At 41.6% G+C, this 18,408-nt stretch overlaps 2 protein-coding genes and 1 long non-coding RNA gene across 5 annotated transcripts; 2 read left to right on the top strand and 1 right to left on the bottom strand.

The window, feature by feature from the left end:
- Positions 1–72: 72 nt before the first annotated feature.
- Positions 73–13,832, top strand: Nf1 (neurofibromin 1). Of its 3 annotated transcripts, none has more exons than XM_018000196.2 (19): positions 73–254; positions 405–698; positions 1,064–1,207; positions 1,267–1,651; positions 1,706–1,847; positions 1,904–2,491; positions 2,554–2,875; positions 2,941–3,493; positions 3,556–4,090; positions 4,153–5,744; positions 5,803–6,409; positions 6,470–8,825; positions 8,889–9,146; positions 9,229–9,324; positions 9,926–10,015; positions 10,364–10,566; positions 10,625–10,811; positions 10,875–11,040; positions 11,219–13,320. In XM_018000196.2, the coding sequence occupies exons 2-19, from the start codon at positions 639–641 to the stop codon at positions 11,338–11,340; spliced, it is 8,406 nt and encodes a 2,801-aa protein (XP_017855685.1). In that variant the 5' UTR covers positions 73–254; positions 405–638; the 3' UTR covers positions 11,341–13,320. The 3 variants fall into 3 exon arrangements, with proteins under 3 accessions (XP_017855685.1, XP_017855689.1, XP_017855688.1); XM_018000200.2 differs by having other exon boundaries at positions 74–254; positions 12,559–13,832; XM_018000199.2 differs by lacking the exon at positions 9,926–10,015 and having other exon boundaries at positions 74–254.
- On the bottom strand, positions 10,157–11,345 carry LOC149270639 (uncharacterized). Its single transcript, XR_016268529.1, has 2 exons — positions 11,210–11,345; positions 10,157–11,145 (listed from the first exon to the last, which is right to left on the bottom strand). It is a non-coding gene; the product is annotated as an uncharacterized LOC149270639 (long non-coding RNA).
- Positions 13,833–15,771: 1,939 nt separating the features above from the next.
- Positions 15,772–17,219, top strand: E(spl)mdelta-HLH (Enhancer of split mdelta, helix-loop-helix). Its single transcript, XM_089461735.1, has one exon. It carries the CDS (start codon positions 16,315–16,317, stop codon positions 16,870–16,872), a length of 558 nt encoding a protein of 185 aa, XP_089317861.1. The 5' UTR covers positions 15,772–16,314; the 3' UTR covers positions 16,873–17,219.
- The last annotated feature ends 1,189 nt before the right edge of the window (positions 17,220–18,408 follow it).

The raw sequence follows: 18,408 nt of genomic DNA, 5'->3' as shown, positions 1-18,408 counted from the left end.
AGCACTACGTCGAGAAGTAAACTTATCGAAAATATTCGATTCGTTCAGTGTTCGTAAAGATTAAGTAAATTTATTTCATTTCGCATATATCGTACTGATTTTTTGAGAAAAAAATAGAGTCTTATATATAAATATTTCGGTTAGGGGCTGCATTGGCGCTAATATTAAATTTGAATTGAGAGCGCGCAAATTCCAATGCCAGAGCAAAAGTATCGATACAGCAAATCGTCAATCAGAAGCATGTTTATTACTGCGTAGGTCGAATTTTTTGCACATAAACATGGGAAATGTGACGTCACATAAGAAGAGTTTCTCTTACATTGCCAAATTAAAAATTCATTTATCAACTTTACTTTATGTTAATAGTAGGAAAACTCATGAAATTAATATATTTTTACTTTTAGACAGCATTAATACTGATTTACTTCAATTGACGCTTGGAGAAGCAGACGCCGAGAGAGTAATCGGACCCTCGTTGCAATGTAACCTCTCTCTAGCATTCGCTCCCACACACATTCAGCTCTCTCAATGCAACCTCGACCATCGCTTTACACATCTATACAGAGCAGAATTTCATCGTATTTAAATTAAATAAAATGCAGTGAAAAAAGGAGTACAATTTGTAAAATTAACGCGAAATGGCTACCCAAAAGCCTGGCGAATGGGCGACTGGTCTGCTGACTCGATTCGAAGATCAGGTAAAGGTTTTACAGCATTTTCAATATGTTGCGTCGCGCTGCCTTCGAGCAAAGTGAAAAAATGTACCTGCTGCTGGTGTTGTTTTGGTGTGGGTGTCGGTGTTAAGGAGGTGGGGCTGGGGCGCTCGTGGGGCCGGCGAGGCTTCATTCATGAAATGCCGAGCTCAGATTTGTTGAATGAAGTGCCGAGACGCGCATACCCTTAATGGGATGTTTTGCGATTCACTAATAAAGTTGCGAATTCAAATTAGCGATTTTAATTGAAATTGTTTAAGTAAACAAACGCTTTAAAATAAATGCGTACATCAAAAGCTGTTAGGTTGTCTTTTACTAAGGTCAATTAATAAAACTTCTTTCATTTGCAGCTGCCATACAAAATCGGAGCATATGGCACTCAGGCTCGTATGAGCCAGGATCAGTTGGTGACATGCCTCATACACATCTCTCGATACCGCTTCTCACTGGTCATCTCCGGGCTGACAAAAATGCTGCAGCGCGTCAACGAGGCTGTAAGTATATCACAGTTCTACAAATACTAAAGGAAAATGCTAATTATAAATAATTACAGGCGCGACAACCGCGTCATGAGCCGGAACGCTGCTACTTTGAATCTCTGGTCATCATATTGACCACGCTGGAGCGCTGCCTAACGAACCAAACGAAAGATACCGCACGCTTTGAGGAGGCCATGAATGTAAAGCTCCTGTTACGCGAAATTTCCCAATTCGTAGACGTGCAGAGCGATAACAATCCCAATGCGGCTCAACTAAAGGCTCTCGCTTCCAAGGTGCTCTTTGCACTGTCCCAGAATCACTTCTCGGCTGTCTTCAACCGCATATCAGCGCGCATTCAGGAGCTGACATCGTGCTCCGAAGAAAATCCCGACTACAACGATATAGAATTGATACAACACATTGATATGGATATGATCAAGCTGACCAAGCTGTTGCAAGGTATAACAGCATGTCATTACCTGCGAATTTTTATTAATTATTTATCCCTTGTAGAAACAATTACCAAATTTCGCTCAAAGCGCGCACCGCCTCTCATTTTGCTGTACTCCTTAGAGAAAGCCATTTGGAATTGGATCGAATATCATCCACAGGAATTTCAGGACTTGCAACGCGGCACTAATCGCGATATATCAACGTTAGCTAGCTTATATCTAGCAATGAAATTCTACTAATATAAAATTTGTATTTTAGCTGCTGGGAGCCCCTGCTGGACTTTGTTGAGTATTTTAAAACCGAGAATAAAAAGAGCAAAACTTTAGTTTGGCCCCTGCAAATGCTGTTGCTCATTCTAAATCCCTCCAGCCTGGAGGCCACTGTCAACGAGCTGCAACAGTCGGAGAAGGAAAAGGAAAAAGAGAAGATGCCCTCGAAGTCGACACAATCGACGTCACGCGACAAAGACTTCTCGGCGAGGCAATTCATTGAGAGCATAAAACGTGGTCTGGGCCCACATTCGCCATCCAAGCAGGTGACCGAGTCCTCGGCCATAGCTTGCGTCAAACTCTGCAAGGCGTCCACGTACATCAATATCAATGACTCCAACAATGTCGTCTTCAAGTTGGTGCAATATTTTATTAACGACCTGAAGGCGCTGCTCTTTAATCCCGTGAAGCCCTTTTCACGCGGCCAGGGCTACAATTATGCAGATATTGAACTAATGATTGACTGCTGGGTCTCGTGCTTCCGTATCAGTCCACACAACATAGAGGCTCTGAAAGTGTGCTTGAATCTCTCTTCGCCGCAGGCCTATCACTTCGTTATCGTGTGCTCCTTGTTGCGGTGAGTGAAATGTGAAATTAAATGTAAATTCCAATATTCATATGCATTATACAAATTTATAGCCTAGCGCACATTTATGTGGATTTTCGACTGCAAAATAAGAATCCCTTTCGCATTGTCAACCAGCCGCGTCTTCCCTGGTGGCCGCAGACCGACGTCGTGCACTATCGTTCCGCTGAGCTACGCGCTCTCTTCACGGATACATTGAATAAAGCCACGCAGGGCTATATAGCCCATACACCACTGCGGTACATAACTTCGTTAACGCTCAAGTCCAAGGACACGCAAAAGGGTCTGACTCGTTCGGAGGAGGGACCAGCCCATAAGATGCTATTGCTGCTATTAGTGCGTCTCATACATGCAGATCCTACGCTTCTCTTAAATGTAATCACAATCATACATTTCAATTTTAAAAAAATTAAACAAATTTACAATGTCCTCAATTTCAGACGCAAGGTAAAGTGGCGCATGAAGTGCAAAGCTCAACTCTAGAGCTTATTAATGGCCTAGTAAGCCTGGTGCATCAAACGACCTTGCCAGATGTGGCTCAAGAGGCCATGGAAGCCCTACTCGCCCTGCATGCACCTGAAAAGATCGAAGTCTGGAATCCAGAAGCACCCATCAACACATTCTGGGATGTCAGCTCGCAGGTCCTCTTCTCCATCTCTCAGAAGCTTATTCAGCATCAGATAGCCAACTACACTGATGTACTTAAATGGCTCCGTGAAATACTAATCTGCCGCAACACATTTCTTCAGCGGCACAAAGACTATGCCCATGTGGGTAGCCAGATTGCCATATGCAAGCAGGCGCACATTAAAATGGAAGTGGTCTTCTTTATGTATTTGTGGAGCGTGGATTTGGATGCGGTTCTGACCTCGCTTTCCTGTTTTGGCCTGCTCTGCGAGGAAGCGGAGATCTGCTGCAGCTCTGATGAGTTAACAGTGGGCTTCATCATGCCCAACTACCACATTTACCAGGAGCTAGCACAACTCTCTTCATGTGAGTTAAATGCGATTTCTAAGTTTATGGTTTTTATTTACAACACCATCCATATATTTCAGCCGCCACGGATACACGTATTTGTTTCTTTGAGAACAGTCATGGCAACGTGAGCCGTGGGAAGCTCCAAAAGCGTATTATGCCACTGCTGCGAAAGATCGAGCACTGTGTTCATGGTGTCCAGCCCGCCTGGGAGGAAACCTTTCGCAACTGGGAGGTGCTCAGTAAGGTGCTCCAGACTCACCCCAAGGTTAAGACCGAGGATGCGCAAGCAGAAGTGTTCCATCGTGGCTTGGGAAAACGTCGTGCCAGCCACCAAAGCTCCGAGCATGATCTAGAGGAGCAAATCACCGAATGGGCCAATATGACCTGGTTCCTGCTGACCTTGGGCGGTGTTTGCTTGCAGAAACGCAGCAACAGCCGCCAGCTCTTGTTGCAACAGTCGCAGAACAACTCATCGGTAGCATCACTGGCACAGGCGTCTCTCTACTCGAGCTCGACTAGCTCAGGACATGGATCACTACATCCCAGCACGGTCTCTTTGTCCACCATACCACCAGCGCCGCCCCAGGATGTCAGCTACTGCGCAGTCACACAGTGCGTATAAAATTAAATAATAATTATAGATATATATAATAATGATAATTATTCTACTTTAGATTCATTGGGCAACTGCTGCGCTTGTTGGTCTGCAGCAATGAAAAAACGGGTCTACATATACAGAAACATGTGAAGGAACTTGTGGGCGAGGAAATGTCCACTCAACTGTATCCCATACTCTTCGATCAAATCAGAGCCATAGTGGAAAAGTTCTTCGATCAGCAGGGCCAGGTTAATGTGAATGTTACGGACATAAACACTCAGTTCATTGAGCACACAATTTTCATAATGAAATCCATACTGGATCCCAAAGCCAGCAAGGATCCCAACAATGACCAGCCATCGCCATCAGAGCATTTGGGAGTCACAAGCATTGAAGGCATGATGCTGGGCATTGTCCGCTATGTGCGACATCTGGATATGAATGTCTATGCTATACGCATAAAAACAAAGCTGTGTCAACTAGTCGAAGTCATGATGAAGAGACGCGATGATTTGGCCTTTCGGCAAGAGATGAAATTCCGGAATAAGCTCGTTGAATATCTAACGGATTGGGTAATGGGAACCTCGCATCAAATTGCTCCACCTAGCTCTGCAGATGCCTCGCTACTCACCAGCACTTCGCTTATCTTTCGGGATCTCGACCAGGCGTGCATGGAGGCAGTGGCAGCTCTTCTGCGTGGTCTGCCGCTCCAGCCTGAGGAGTCAGATCGTGGCGATCTTATGGACGCAAAGAGCGCATTGTTCTTAAAATACTTTACACTCTTCATGAACCTGCTGAACGATTGTATTGACAGCTCAGAGGCCGAAAAGGAACTCAACAACACACCTCTTCTTCCGCCACGTCCACGCATGGCAGCTGGCAAATTAACTGCTCTTAGGAACGCCACCATACAAGCCATGTCCAATCTGCTGGGTGCCAACATTGACTCTGGCCTGATGCACTCCATCGACTTGGGCTACAATCCCGATTTGCAAACTCGCGCTGCTTTCATGGAAGTGCTCACCCAGATCTTGCAGCAAGGCACGGAGTTTGACACTCTGGCTGAGACGGTGTTGGCCGACAGGTTCGAGCAACTTGTCCAGCTGGTGACCATGATTAGTGATAAGGGAGAGTTGCCCATTGCCATGGCGCTGGCCAATGTAGTGACTACAGCTCAAATGGATGAGCTTGCTCGAGTTCTAGTCACGTTGTTCGATGCAAAGCATTTGCTCTCTCCGCTGCTGTGGAATATGTTTTATCGCGAAGTCGAAGTCTCTGACTGCATGCAGACGCTTTTCCGTGGAAATTCGTTGGGCAGCAAGATTATGGCGTTCTGCTTTAAGATTTATGGAGCCAGTTATTTGCAAATGCTACTGGAGCCACTTATACGACCGCTACTAGATGACCAGGAGGAGATTTGCTTTGAGGTGGATCCAGCACGATTGGACCCAAGTGAAGATATCGAAGAGCATCGCAACAATTTGATTGCTCTGACCCAGAAAGTATTCGATGCCATTATCAACTCTTCGGACCGATTCCCGCCGCAGCTGCGCTCCATGTGCCACTGCTTGTATCAAGTGCTAAGCAAGCGATTCCCAAATCTGTTGCAGAACAACATTGGCGCCGTTGGCACGGTCATCTTTCTGCGCTTTATTAATCCAGCCATAGGTGTGTTGCAACTCTTTATTTTACATTGGCTCAGCAACTAACGATTTCTTTATTGCAGTCTCTCCGCAGGAGCTAGGAATTGTGGGCAAGCAGGTGCCCAGTTCGGCCAAACGTGGGCTTATGCTCATGTCCAAAATCCTGCAGAACATTGCCAACCATGTGGAGTTCTCCAAGGAGCAGCATATGCTGTGCTTTAACGATTTTCTGCGTGATCACTTCGAGGCCGGCAGACGCTTCTTCATACAAATTGCCTCCGATTGCGAGACCGTGGACCAAACGTCGCACAGCATGAGTTTCATTTCCGATGCCAATGTGCTGGCTCTGCATCGTTTATTGTGGACGCACCAGGAGAAAATTGGCGACTATTTGTCCAGCAGTCGCGATCACAAGGCCGTTGGCCGGCGACCCTTTGACAAGATGGCCACGCTTTTGGCTTACTTAGGTCCGCCGGAACACAAACCCGTCGACTCTCACATGATGTTCAGCTCGTATGCACGCTGGAGCTCTATTGACATGTCATCAACGAACTTCGAAGAAATTATGGTCAAGCATCAGATGCACGAAAAGGAGGAGTTCAAAACTCTGAAGTCCATGAACATATTCTATCAGGCGGGCACCAGCAAATCGGGCTATCCGGTCTTTTACTACATAGCCAGGCGTTACAAGTGAGTGTGTGTGAGTCAGTGTGATGAGTGCCATATACTCATGTATTTTGTTTTTTGTAGAATTGGAGAAACCAATGGGGACCTGTTGATCTACCATGTCATACTGACATTGAAGCCCTTCTGTCACTCGCCCTTCGAGGTGGTCATTGACTTCACGCACACCTGTTCGGATAATCGTTTCCGCACAGAGTTCTTGCAGAAGTGGTTCTATGTGCTGCCCACTGTGGCCTACGACAATGTCCATGCGGTCTACATTTACAATTGCAATTCGTGGGTGCGCGAGTACACAAAGTTCCACGATCGCATCCTAGCACCGCTGAAGGGCAATCGCAAGCTTATGTTTCTGGAGTCACCCAACAAGCTCATCGATTACATTGACGCTGAGCAGCAGAAGCTGCCTGGAGCCACGCTCTCACTGGACGAGGATTTGAAGGTATTCAGCAATGCACTGAAGCTCAGTCACAAGGACACCAAAGTGGCCATCAAAGTTGGTCCCACGGCGCTGCAGATTACGTCGGCTGAAAAGACCAAAGTCCTGTCGCATTCGGTGCTGCTCAATGATGTTTATTATGCCTCTGAAATTGAGGAAGTGTGTCTGGTGGACGATAACCAGTTCACGCTGTCCATAACTAATGAAAGTGGCCAACTGAGCTTCATTCACAATGATTGCGACAACATTGTCCAGGCTATCATACACATACGGAATCGCTGGGAGCTTAGCCAGCCGGACTCGGTCACAGTGCATCAGAAGATACGACCCAAGGATGTGCCTGGCACTCTACTCAACATGGCGCTGCTAAATCTGGGCTCTTGTGATCCCAATCTCCGCACAGCTGCCTACAATTTGCTGTGTGCGCTGACCGCAACCTTTGACCTGAAGATCGAGGGACAGTTGCTCGAGACGCAGGGACTTTGCATACCTTCCAACAACACCATCTTTATCAAGTCCGTTAGCGAGAAATTGGCCACCAATGAGCCACATCTGACACTCGAGTTTCTTGAGGAGTCGATACAGGGCTTCCAGCGCAGCACCATAGAGCTGAAGCATTTGTGCTTGGAGTACATGACGCCCTGGCTGAAGAATCTAACCAAGTTCTGCAAGTCCAATGACGATGCAAAGAAACTAAAGGTGTCGCAGATTTTGGACAAGCTCATCTGCTTAACCATCGACCAGAAGGAAATGTATCCCTCGGTGCAGGCCAAGATCTGGGGCTCCATTGGCCAAATCCCAGAGCTCATTGACATGGTGTTGGACAACTTTCTGCACAAGTCCATTAGCTTTGGCCTCGGCTCACCGCAAGTGGAGATCATGGCCGACACAGCTGTGGCACTGGCCTCAGCCAATGTCCAATTGGTGTCGAAGAAGGTCATCACACGCATGTGCCGCGTCATGGACAAATCCTGCACGAATCCCACTCAATATCTGGAGCAGCACATGATGTGGGATGACATTGCCATATTGGGGCGATATCTACTTATGTTGTCCTTCAATAATTGCCTGGATGTAGCCACTTCGGTACCATATCTCTTCCACACCATCACCTTCCTGGTCTGCTCTGGCTCGCTGTCTATGCGCGCCTCGACCCATGGGCTGGTCATAAATATTATACACTCACTGTGTACCTGCACAAATCCCTCGTTCGGAGAGGAAGCCCAGCGCGTGCTCCGCCTGTCACTCGACGAATTCTCGCTGCCGAAGTTCTATCTGCTCTTCGGCATTAGCAAGGTCAAGTCGGCCGCTGTCACAGCCTTCCGCTCCAGCTGTCGCCACCCGAATGACAAGTGGTTGGGCAACGAACGCGTCACCCAGCCGCTGCCTGCGGATCGTGAGCGGCTCTCGCTGCCATCGCTGGAGGTCATCACAGACGCTCTTCTGGAAATCATGGAGGCTTGTATGCGCGACGTGCCCGACAGCGATTGGCTGCACACCTGGACATCTTTGGCGCGCAGTTTCGCCTTCTGTTACAATCCAGCTCTGCAGCCGCGCGCTCTGATTGTCTACGGCTGCATTAGTAAGAGCGTAACGGATCATGAAGTCAAGCAACTGCTGCGCATTCTAGTCAAGGCGCTGGAGTCCTTCAACGACCTAATACTGATTGAGGCTTTGGTTATGTGCCTCACGCGCATCCAACCGCTGCTGCGCCCCGAATCGCCCATACATCGTGCACTCTTCTGGGTGGCTATCTCAGTGCTGCAGCTGGACGAGGTGACGCTCTACGGCGCTGGTCTGGCGCTGCTCGAACAGAACTTGCATACGCTCAAGTCCCAGGGCTGCTTCGACAAGACGGAGACCATAGCTGAGGTAATGATGAAGACGCGCGAGAAGCTCGAGTGGCACTTCAAGCAGCTGGATCACGCCGTGGGCTTGTCTTTTCGCAGCAACTTTCATTTTGCTCTGGTCGGACATCTCATTAAGGTGAGTTGTAAATGATGAGTGATAGGATTAATTAAATTAATAAATTATTCGCATTCCTTTTAGGGCTTCCGCCATCCAACACCCACCACAGTCTCGCGCACATCCCGTGTGCTGACTATGCTTCTGGGAATTATAGCTAAGCCGCTGCACCGCGACAAGTTCGAGGTGACGCCGGATAGCGTAGCCTATCTGACGGCACTTGTTGCTGTCTCCGAGGAGGTGCGCTCGCGCTGCCACGTGAAGCACGCGCTGCCACGCTGGCCCGCCGATGTGTGTGGCAGCAATGAAAACGGCGAACCACTAACCAATGGCGTGCAGGCTGTAAGTGACTAGGCATTCATAAATATAATAATTACCTATATTAAATTGCATTTTAAATGTTTTAATACGCTTCACCTTTCAGATTGGCCAGCCATTGTCGCGGCGTCAGAAAAGCTGGGATATACTCGACCAGTCGGCTCTGCAGTTTGCGCGACATCACAAAGTACCAACACTACAGGTAAGCTGATCAAGTCCAGCATATTGTATTACCGTGTGTATACTATATATTTGAATCAAACTGTTGTACAAAAGTTGTTATAACCATTTGCTATAGTAACTTTTGGCTATCCACTTGTTATATTGAAATTACTATTATGTATACATCCCTGTTATCGAGCCTATTATCAACTCTATATCTCGAATATCTCGCCTTTGCATAAAAAATTTATTAATCGTTCAATGACATTTCTTTCTTATCTCTTTTTATGTTGTTTTCGAAAAAAAAAAAATAATAATTAAATAAAAAATTAACCGTAACATACATTTATCACAAACGTAACTCGTATATACTGTAACTATACCACTATATATGCCTGCTGACTACTATTCCATCTAATTGGTGCTTGTAACTCTCATCCATATACTCTTATTTAAACCTACACATACCTACAACTACGCATGAACTTGACTTTTGATTTACGTTTGATTTGGTTAACGACATCAACAATAAACAATTAAACAACAACCACATCGATACCATTAACAACTATACAACAACCACATCGAAAACATTAACAATTAATCAACAACATCAACAATACTGTGCAACCCAATCGTAGAATGCGCGAGTTTTATTCAAAACTCAACGCTCATTTTCGGTGCCAACCACCAAGGAGCCGAATAATGCGAGCGGCATCGAAGAACGACAGGTATTGCTCAACCAAACTCTCTCTCTCTCTCTGTCTTCTCTCTCTCTATCTCTCTAGACCTTTAGAATATCCACTAATACCTAAACGTATGCGCCCACAAACCCCACCAAGAAATATTTACTCAAATACTAATACTAGACGTTCTTATATTGTAATTATTTATCATTTTCCTGCATGGCATTGCCTGTTCGCTTACAGCCTTATCAATTTCATTAGAAACTTTTCAAATTATAAGTACATCTTAATGAAATTCCTTTCGTTTGACTAGCTTAACATCCATGTCCCTTATTAGCTCATTAGTTGTTAAGTCTTAACAGGTATCTAACAACTGTTTGTGCTAACCAACAGGAACGCGGCTCACGCTCTTCCGTCTCCAATGAATCAAATGTCCTGCTCGATCCGGAAGTGCTTCCTGATCTGTCCATACAAGCGTTAGTCTTAACTGTCTTGGCTACGCTCGTCAAATACTCCTCAGATGAGAATGAAACCCGTGTGCTATATCAGTATTTGGCTGAGGGCTCCGTTGTCTTCCCCAAAGTATTTCCTGTGATGTGAGTTGCTAATGGATTCCCTAGTGAATATCTTAATCTCACACATTCTCATTTGTAGACACTCTTTGCTGGATCAGAAAATAAATAATATACTTTCCGTATCGCACGATCAAGTCGTGCTGAACTCTGTGCAGAGCATTATACAGAACATGTTGGCCAGCGAGGATCCGTCACAGCAGCAACTCCATTTCCTGCAGAGCTGCGGATTTGGAGGACTTTGGCGTTTCGCTGGACCCTTCACAAAGGTTTGCGGCTTGAACTTCATGAATCTGATCAATTGTATTAATTGTTCTTATTTACACTTGCAGTACAACATGATGGGAGAATCTTCAGAGCTCTTTGTCAACTGCTTAGAGGCCATGGTGGAGACATGTTTGCCTGGGGATGAATCCGCGCCCGTTCCACCGTCACCGCGTCCCTACAACCTCAGCTCCAGCTTGAGCAGCCTAACCTTAGGCTCGCCCACTGATAAAGGTAAGTAATTTGCCAATGTAAATATAATAGAACATTAGCTGCATAAATTGTTAAACTTGCTTTTAGTCTAGCGTATTATTCTAGCCACATACATATATGGTATACCTAAACTATGACAAACCGTTATAAATTCTCTATTTACTCTTTCTTTATGCAAACACAACATTACGTTATATAGCATTCTCATCGGAATCATTAGACTTTTACGATAACTGCTCGGGCAGCGTCACCTCGCTGCGACGCGCCTCACACAGCAAATCACGCGCCAAACATCGATTGAACGAAAGTCCATCACATTAAACAGCAACTAATTTGAAAAAACAAATTGACAACAAAATACTCAAACAAAAAAATCAACAAGCTTAGTAAATTTTAAAATTATACACTCACACACACCTAAACAAACTCATAATTGTTGAAAGCACGTTAATACTATATAAACATGGTGTTCTATAGAAACTACCATTGTACAAGTACCAAAGCGAAACCAAATTGATTCCTCACAAACAATTGAGAAAGTCCAAAATAATTGTTTTAACAGACGAAAAAACATTTATAAATCAGTATGCAATTTGTTATCAATCCAGTCGAAAAACAAATCAAAAAAAGAAAAAAAAAAAACAACAAAAAGATATTATTAAACACACAAATGCACTTTAATGTATTAGCGAATTTTTATTTGGAATAATTGAGAATTGTATTTACGATATTCATCAGTACCTTGAAGCATTTAAAGAACGTTTTTCGATTACATACATATGTGACTCCAGATTGTCTAGCGTAGTGTAGTTGTCGTAAACGCTTGTTACATTCATTCATATATTATATAAATATATAAAATATATACAGATATATATATTTGATAAACTGAAATCGGCCCTTGTTACTAACAACTATTTGATTTACTCAGTCAATCGACGGGGCTACCAAAATCGCCAGCTTAGTAACCTGGGCCTATATTTTATTATTCAATTTAGCTAAAGGAATTACGAATCATAAATATATAAATGAATAATATACCAAATATTCAATGTACCTAACGCTTACGCCATTATAATAACCGCATGTGACTTGCAAATATGTTGCACAACCACAGTTAAGAACCTGCTTATTCATTTGCACAACTACCTAAAAAATGAAGTTAAATTTAATATGCATATATGTATATGTACAAAATTTCAGTTGAAAAGAGAGATTTGAGTTTTTACAATAGCTTTAATCTAGACTAAAACGAAACCGAACAACAGCGATATTTTATACATATTTTATACATTTGCATAGCATACTTTTGATTAGTTTAACAAAATACAAAGCTAAGTAACTAGATAATAGACATTTTTATAAACGATATTTTGTACTAATTTGTTGCGTGGGAATTGTATTCCCAGCATCGATTTGATGATGGGAATTTCATTTTCAAACTGAAACTCCTTCTGAATACTCACTTGACTCTTATTTGTTTTCTTGTTTTTACTTAATTTATGTATATGTTTTCTGCCTCTTCTATCTTATTTTCAGCTGCATGAATAACAACTACAAACCCACGCACTAGACGTACCACACTAATCGCAAAAGTTATGCGTTTTCTGAATATCTTTAAAAAATGTTTCTGAACCAAACAACAAACGAAACAAAAGAAAACAAACGATAAAATGTACAAACGCGTTTAAAGCGAATATTCATTGGTGAAGATTATGTATGTGTATGAGAAATATTGAATAACCGAAAACGATATATGTACGAAAACCTACTGTATATGTATGTATATAAGATGAAGAAGATAGAACCGCTGACAGAAACACAAGAAACCCCACGAATTAGTAATCCAGTTAGCGATAATTCATATAGTAATAGACATAAAGATCTATTTTGTCACGGATTAACAAACAAACTCGAAAGATCAACAAATTTTTAAATATTATCGAATCAATGTAGTTTTTTAACATATTTATGTATGTAGTTGATAAATAAGCACGTACTTTACCTACTCACCAGTTCCTGAGAAGACCATGGCCACGGCGTTACGGCACCATTGTAACAGAGTTCATCAATCAAGAGGATAACTGCAACAACAAGAAGCTTTAATATATATATTGGCAAGCGAGATTTAGCTGCCCTTTTTATTCTTTTGTATTACATTTGAATCTCCCGCTGCAAACAAAATCAAATTTGTAATTAATGGCATTTATTTATGTTTCTTTCGTTTTGTTTAATTTAAGCTCATATTCATTTCAATTTTTACTTAATTTATTTCACAAAACATACAAACTTTTTTTTTTTTACATAAAAACTGCAAAACACCAAAAATTGTAAAACACACTGTAAGAAAAAAGTCCAATAAAAACTCCCAGTGCGTTTTTAATGCAAATTAAGTTTAAGCAAAATAGAAATGTTTTAAAGATCGTAAATCGAAATGATTATACGCGAATATATACATATGTACCTCTTCATTCAAGAATTTAGTCCAGTTTCTTCCTTTTCTTATAAGGCAAACTAGCACAAAAACATGTTTTTTTTTTTTCTTATTAAAAACTACTGCAACTAATTCACTTTTAATCAAACGTAACTTGAACGGAAAATATGTATAACAACTCCAACTAATGTTACTTTCTCATATAAGTATTTGTGCTATATAAATATATATGTATGTATGTGTTGCTATATGTGTATGTATTTGAGATCTTAATCTTATGTATTGAAATTTATGAAACTATTGAACGAACGAAGGAATTCGCGTATCTATGCATCTAATTAAATAAATATTTCTTAAATGTTCATGTTTCAAGTCTAAATATATATTGAACAAATTAATTTACTCTCAATAAAATGTTAAAAAAAATAAAAATAAACAATTGTTTAACTAATGATTGTCATATTTCAAGGAAAAAGCTTTTATATATTCAAAATAAGTAATTCCTTTTCTTTCAATCTAGAATTGCAAACAATTCTGCCTTAATTTTTCTCGTTCTAGCAATTCCAGCCATTGCTAAGTAAATCCCTTTCAATCTACTCTGACATCTCAATAGCTGCATTCGCGATCCCTTTGCTTTGATATGCAAATACTTAGTCTCTTCTTGAAATTCCATCTGATCAACCCCAGAGTAAATACCATATGCACTTGCCTCGCAGCCCGGGCAAGATCAAAAACCTCCCCCACGACGCAATCGGAATCAGTGCCACATCGTGAAATGCCGTTGCTGTTGTTGCTGTGTTTGTTAACTTCTCGATTTCATGCATGCGATTACACGACCCTCTGAGGAGGAGGCCAACACACAGACAAGCGTGCATACACATTACCCTACACACTCACCCTCGGCTCGAAGGCCGAGCAGGTGGATTTTGTCAATGGGCCAATCGCAGTTGCAAACGCGCCAAAAACGGAGCAAGTGCCACAGCTGACCGGGCCAAATCTGGCATATACCATATCCCAATACTTGTGGGAATGCTTGAAGTAAACTTTCTCACGATGCGACGCCAACGGCACACCGGCTGGCAAGTGGCTAGTGCCTGGCAGTGGTACGGGTGGCAGTCGCTGCGGTGGTTGCTCGAGCGAGCGAGCGCGACCCGTCCCCGTTCGTCAGTGTAACGCAATGTCTCGCCAAAGAGGAAATGAGGTCTGGGTCTCGATCTGCTGCCTGCGACAGCGCGCCAAAGGGAAGAGCACAAAAACGCACAGAGAAAAACCAACAAAGCCGCCATCGTTGAGATTGCCCAAGTGTGAGGGTAGCAAAAGGGAACGGGCATGGCACGCATGGGGCACGGCTGCCAGAGAGTGTGCGAGGCACAGACACAGCTACAGCCAGGTCGAGGTCATGTCGCAGTCGCAGTCGCAGTCGTTCTTGAGTTAAACATTGCACGCAGCCAGCTCGTGTGTGCGTGTGGTGCGATTTGCTGCTGCTGCTGCTGCTGATGGCTGGTTGGTGGTTGTTGCTCTGGTTCGGCCTTTGTCTCTGGCTCATGCTCATACTCATGCTCTGTTCCTGTTGCGCAGGCGCACGGCAATGGCACGAGAGACAAAGAGAGCGCTCTGGCTCAGGCAAGGCTATGCGCTCGCGTTGTTCGCATCAGACAGGAGATTGTGCACTGAGAACAATTTTCGAATAGAACTCGTATTTAATTTATTAAATTTTTGCATATTTAAATATTATTATTAAATGTAATTATTAGTGTTTCTTTTTAATTTGTTAATATAGTAGATATTATTTTATTTATTATTTCTAAAATTTATAAGATAATAATTAATACAAAAAATTTAATATTTTATACATTTTTATATATATATGCTTTTAGTTTTAAATCAAATTGAATTTATATATTTAAAAATGTATTATAAAGTGTCTTGGTTATACCTTAACGACATAACCTTACCTAATTTTTTTCAGTGTAGACAAATGACATCCGCTGGTTAATAACGGTTATACTCTGTAAATAAAAGGGGTATACCTAAGGGAAGTTTTAATCATCAAAATACATTTTAGCGGTACTAGGTTCATTATAGATCATTATAAATATATTAAAATATTAATAATAACAATCAAATAATATTATATTTTGTAACATATTAATTTACAATACATGAAAACATACTTTAATATAATAATAATAATCTATTTATTCTTTTTAATATTTTAATATATTAGAATGATAATAATATTTAATTAAACATTTTTTTTAAAGATTTCATGTTATTCATTCATAATTTTCATTCTAAAATTACCAATATAATTTTTTGAATTTCTAAACATAAACCTTTTAGTTATTTCCTCTCCAAGAGGGAGTTTTTTAAGTTCTCAGGGTATCTCATAGTTGATCAGGGAAAACGGGTTTGGTTTAAATGTTGCACACGTGCAGCGTAGACTGAATGTTGCCACAAGCAGAGAGTCGGTGCCACACACAGACGCACGCACAGCGACACGATTGATGCTCGTCTTGGGCCATCATTCCCGATCTCATCCGATGCGATCCGATGCGCTTCGCTCTGTTCGTTTGTAAGCGTTGCGTGGTAGCAGTTAGGGGAGGATTTTGCAAGTGTACGCACCGCCGCCGCCGACGCCGACAACAACGCCAACGCCGACTCTGCTGCGGCTACAAAAAGGATCAGTTTACCTTGCGGCAAGATCATTTCTCAAGCGACTACCGTGCGGTGAACAGCAGCAAGTGTCCGTTTCGCAGCAGCGTTCAACATTCAACGTTCGCCTGGCCAAATTGAACAAGCCACTTGCCACATTTCAACCAAAACACACTCACACACACATACCTAATCTAGTTTGCACAATGGCCGTGGAGGGTCAGAGATTTATGACCAAGACACAGCACTACCGCAAGGTAACGAAGCCGCTGCTGGAGCGCAAGCGACGTGCCCGCATGAATCTCTACTTGGACGAGCTCAAGGATCTGATTGTGGATACAATGGACGCGCAGGGGGAGCAGGTCAGCAAGCTGGAGAAGGCCGACATACTCGAGCTGACAGTCAACTACCTGAAGACACAACAGCAACGACGTCTAGCCGCCGGTTCATCTGCGCCCACCTCCACGCCCACTTCGCCACCACCATCTCAATTGAACTTTGACAAGTTTCGTGCCGGATACACACAGGCCGCGTACGAGGTCTCCCACATATTCTCCACGGTGCCTGGCGTCGATCTCCAGTTCGGCACGCATCTAATGAAGCAGCTGGGCCACCAGCTCAAGGACATGAAGCAGCAGCTGAGCAGCCCAGTGCCCAGCGAACAAGCCAGCGAGCCCGTCAACCTGGCCAACGGCAACGAACAGCGCTCCACATCACCTCAGGAGAATCTCGACAAGGGCGAGGATGTCTGGCGACCCTGGTGAAGCATCCGTTGAAGCCAACCCCTGAGCTTTATAACCAACATTTGCACATTGAGAGCTTTATTCATCTGGTTTTAGTTTGTAAGATTTAACCGAGTTCTCCAAGGTATACTGTAAACATTTGCCCAAGCTTAGATACATATGATATGATGTGATGTTCCTGTGATAGTTTTTAAGTGCGTTTATTAGTATTTGATCTCCAGTAGAAAATAATACCAATGCTTGTTAACATAATTTATTTTGATTTCGATTCACACTGAGCTTCCCATATTGAGCTTCCATTTAGATTAATCTTTACATCTACTTATACATATACATGCTTTAAATAAATATACAAACTAAATACAAAACCTCAAACAACTTTGCATATTTTGTTTATAGTTTTTAGACTGTGTGGATAACGAAATAAGCTTTCCAATTATTCTGTACGCTACTAATCCATAAACGATATTATATGTATGTGTATTGACTTAATTTAATTATTAATTTTTGAGTCAGGTTATTGCTTTAATTTGTAGACATTAATAATGTACAATTCAATTCTTAAATTTAGTTTCATTTGGAAATATGAATGTATTCTGATTTTCAATATCCGCTCTATTCTTAAATTTATCAAACGTCTTCATATAAATAATATATCTTATTATTTTTAATATTAATCGCAGTTTATTAAGACTCTGAAAACTATTTACCTCTTATTCTAAACCTTACTTTATGCAATTCTATATATATACCGTTTAAGCTTTATCCGATTCAATAATGGTGCATAGTATGCAATCTCTTTGGTTTGGATGCGCTATCAGTCTATTCGTCTAGTTGGAGAGTAAAGCTCCAAATGAGGTCTAAGATCCTATGCAGGTCCCAACGCAGTACTGAATAGACCAATTAACTTCAGCACATTTGTGTTAGATCTTATTTTATCAAATATAAATTCACGATGTTTAAGTATCTACTTAAGAATAGTTAATAATAACAATATTGATTTTATGTGAAATAGAAAAACTTTCTCGAATTATCACTTTCATTCACTTCGATATAATTTCTCAAAATTTAATTATTATTTTTGTATAATTAAATAAATTTAAACTTTATAATAAAATATAACATTAAATAAATAAATAATAATATATAATAATAATGATAAACTGCGATTCATTGATCAATGGAAATCCTAATAAGATATTATAGCGTGTTAAGAATTAATCGCACTCCATGTAGAATAGATGAAAAGAACTAGAAAAATTAATAATATTGGTAGATAAAACTGAGCTTTAGGAAAGAAAAAATTCTAAAAAAAAAAAAAAAAATAAAAAAAAAGGAGTTAAAAAAATTGTGGACTTTTAATGAATGAATAACACGAAGAAATTAATGAATTGATTTGAATTTGGATGTTATATATCTGGATGATTGACCTTAAAAAGGGATTAACATATATATTTATGAACACAAATAAATACATAGATATTTTTATAAATATATTTAAATTTATTTTTTTTTTATAAATAAATTATAAAAATAAAATATTAGTTCATATATTTT

Source organism: Drosophila arizonae, chromosome 2 (genome assembly GCF_054131065.1).
Source record: "Drosophila arizonae isolate 15081-1271.41 chromosome 2, UAZ_ARI_1.0, whole genome shotgun sequence".
In the NCBI taxonomy this organism is placed as follows: Eukaryota; Metazoa; Arthropoda; class Insecta; order Diptera; family Drosophilidae; genus Drosophila; species Drosophila arizonae.
This window is presented reverse-complemented; position numbering and strand designations above follow the sequence as displayed.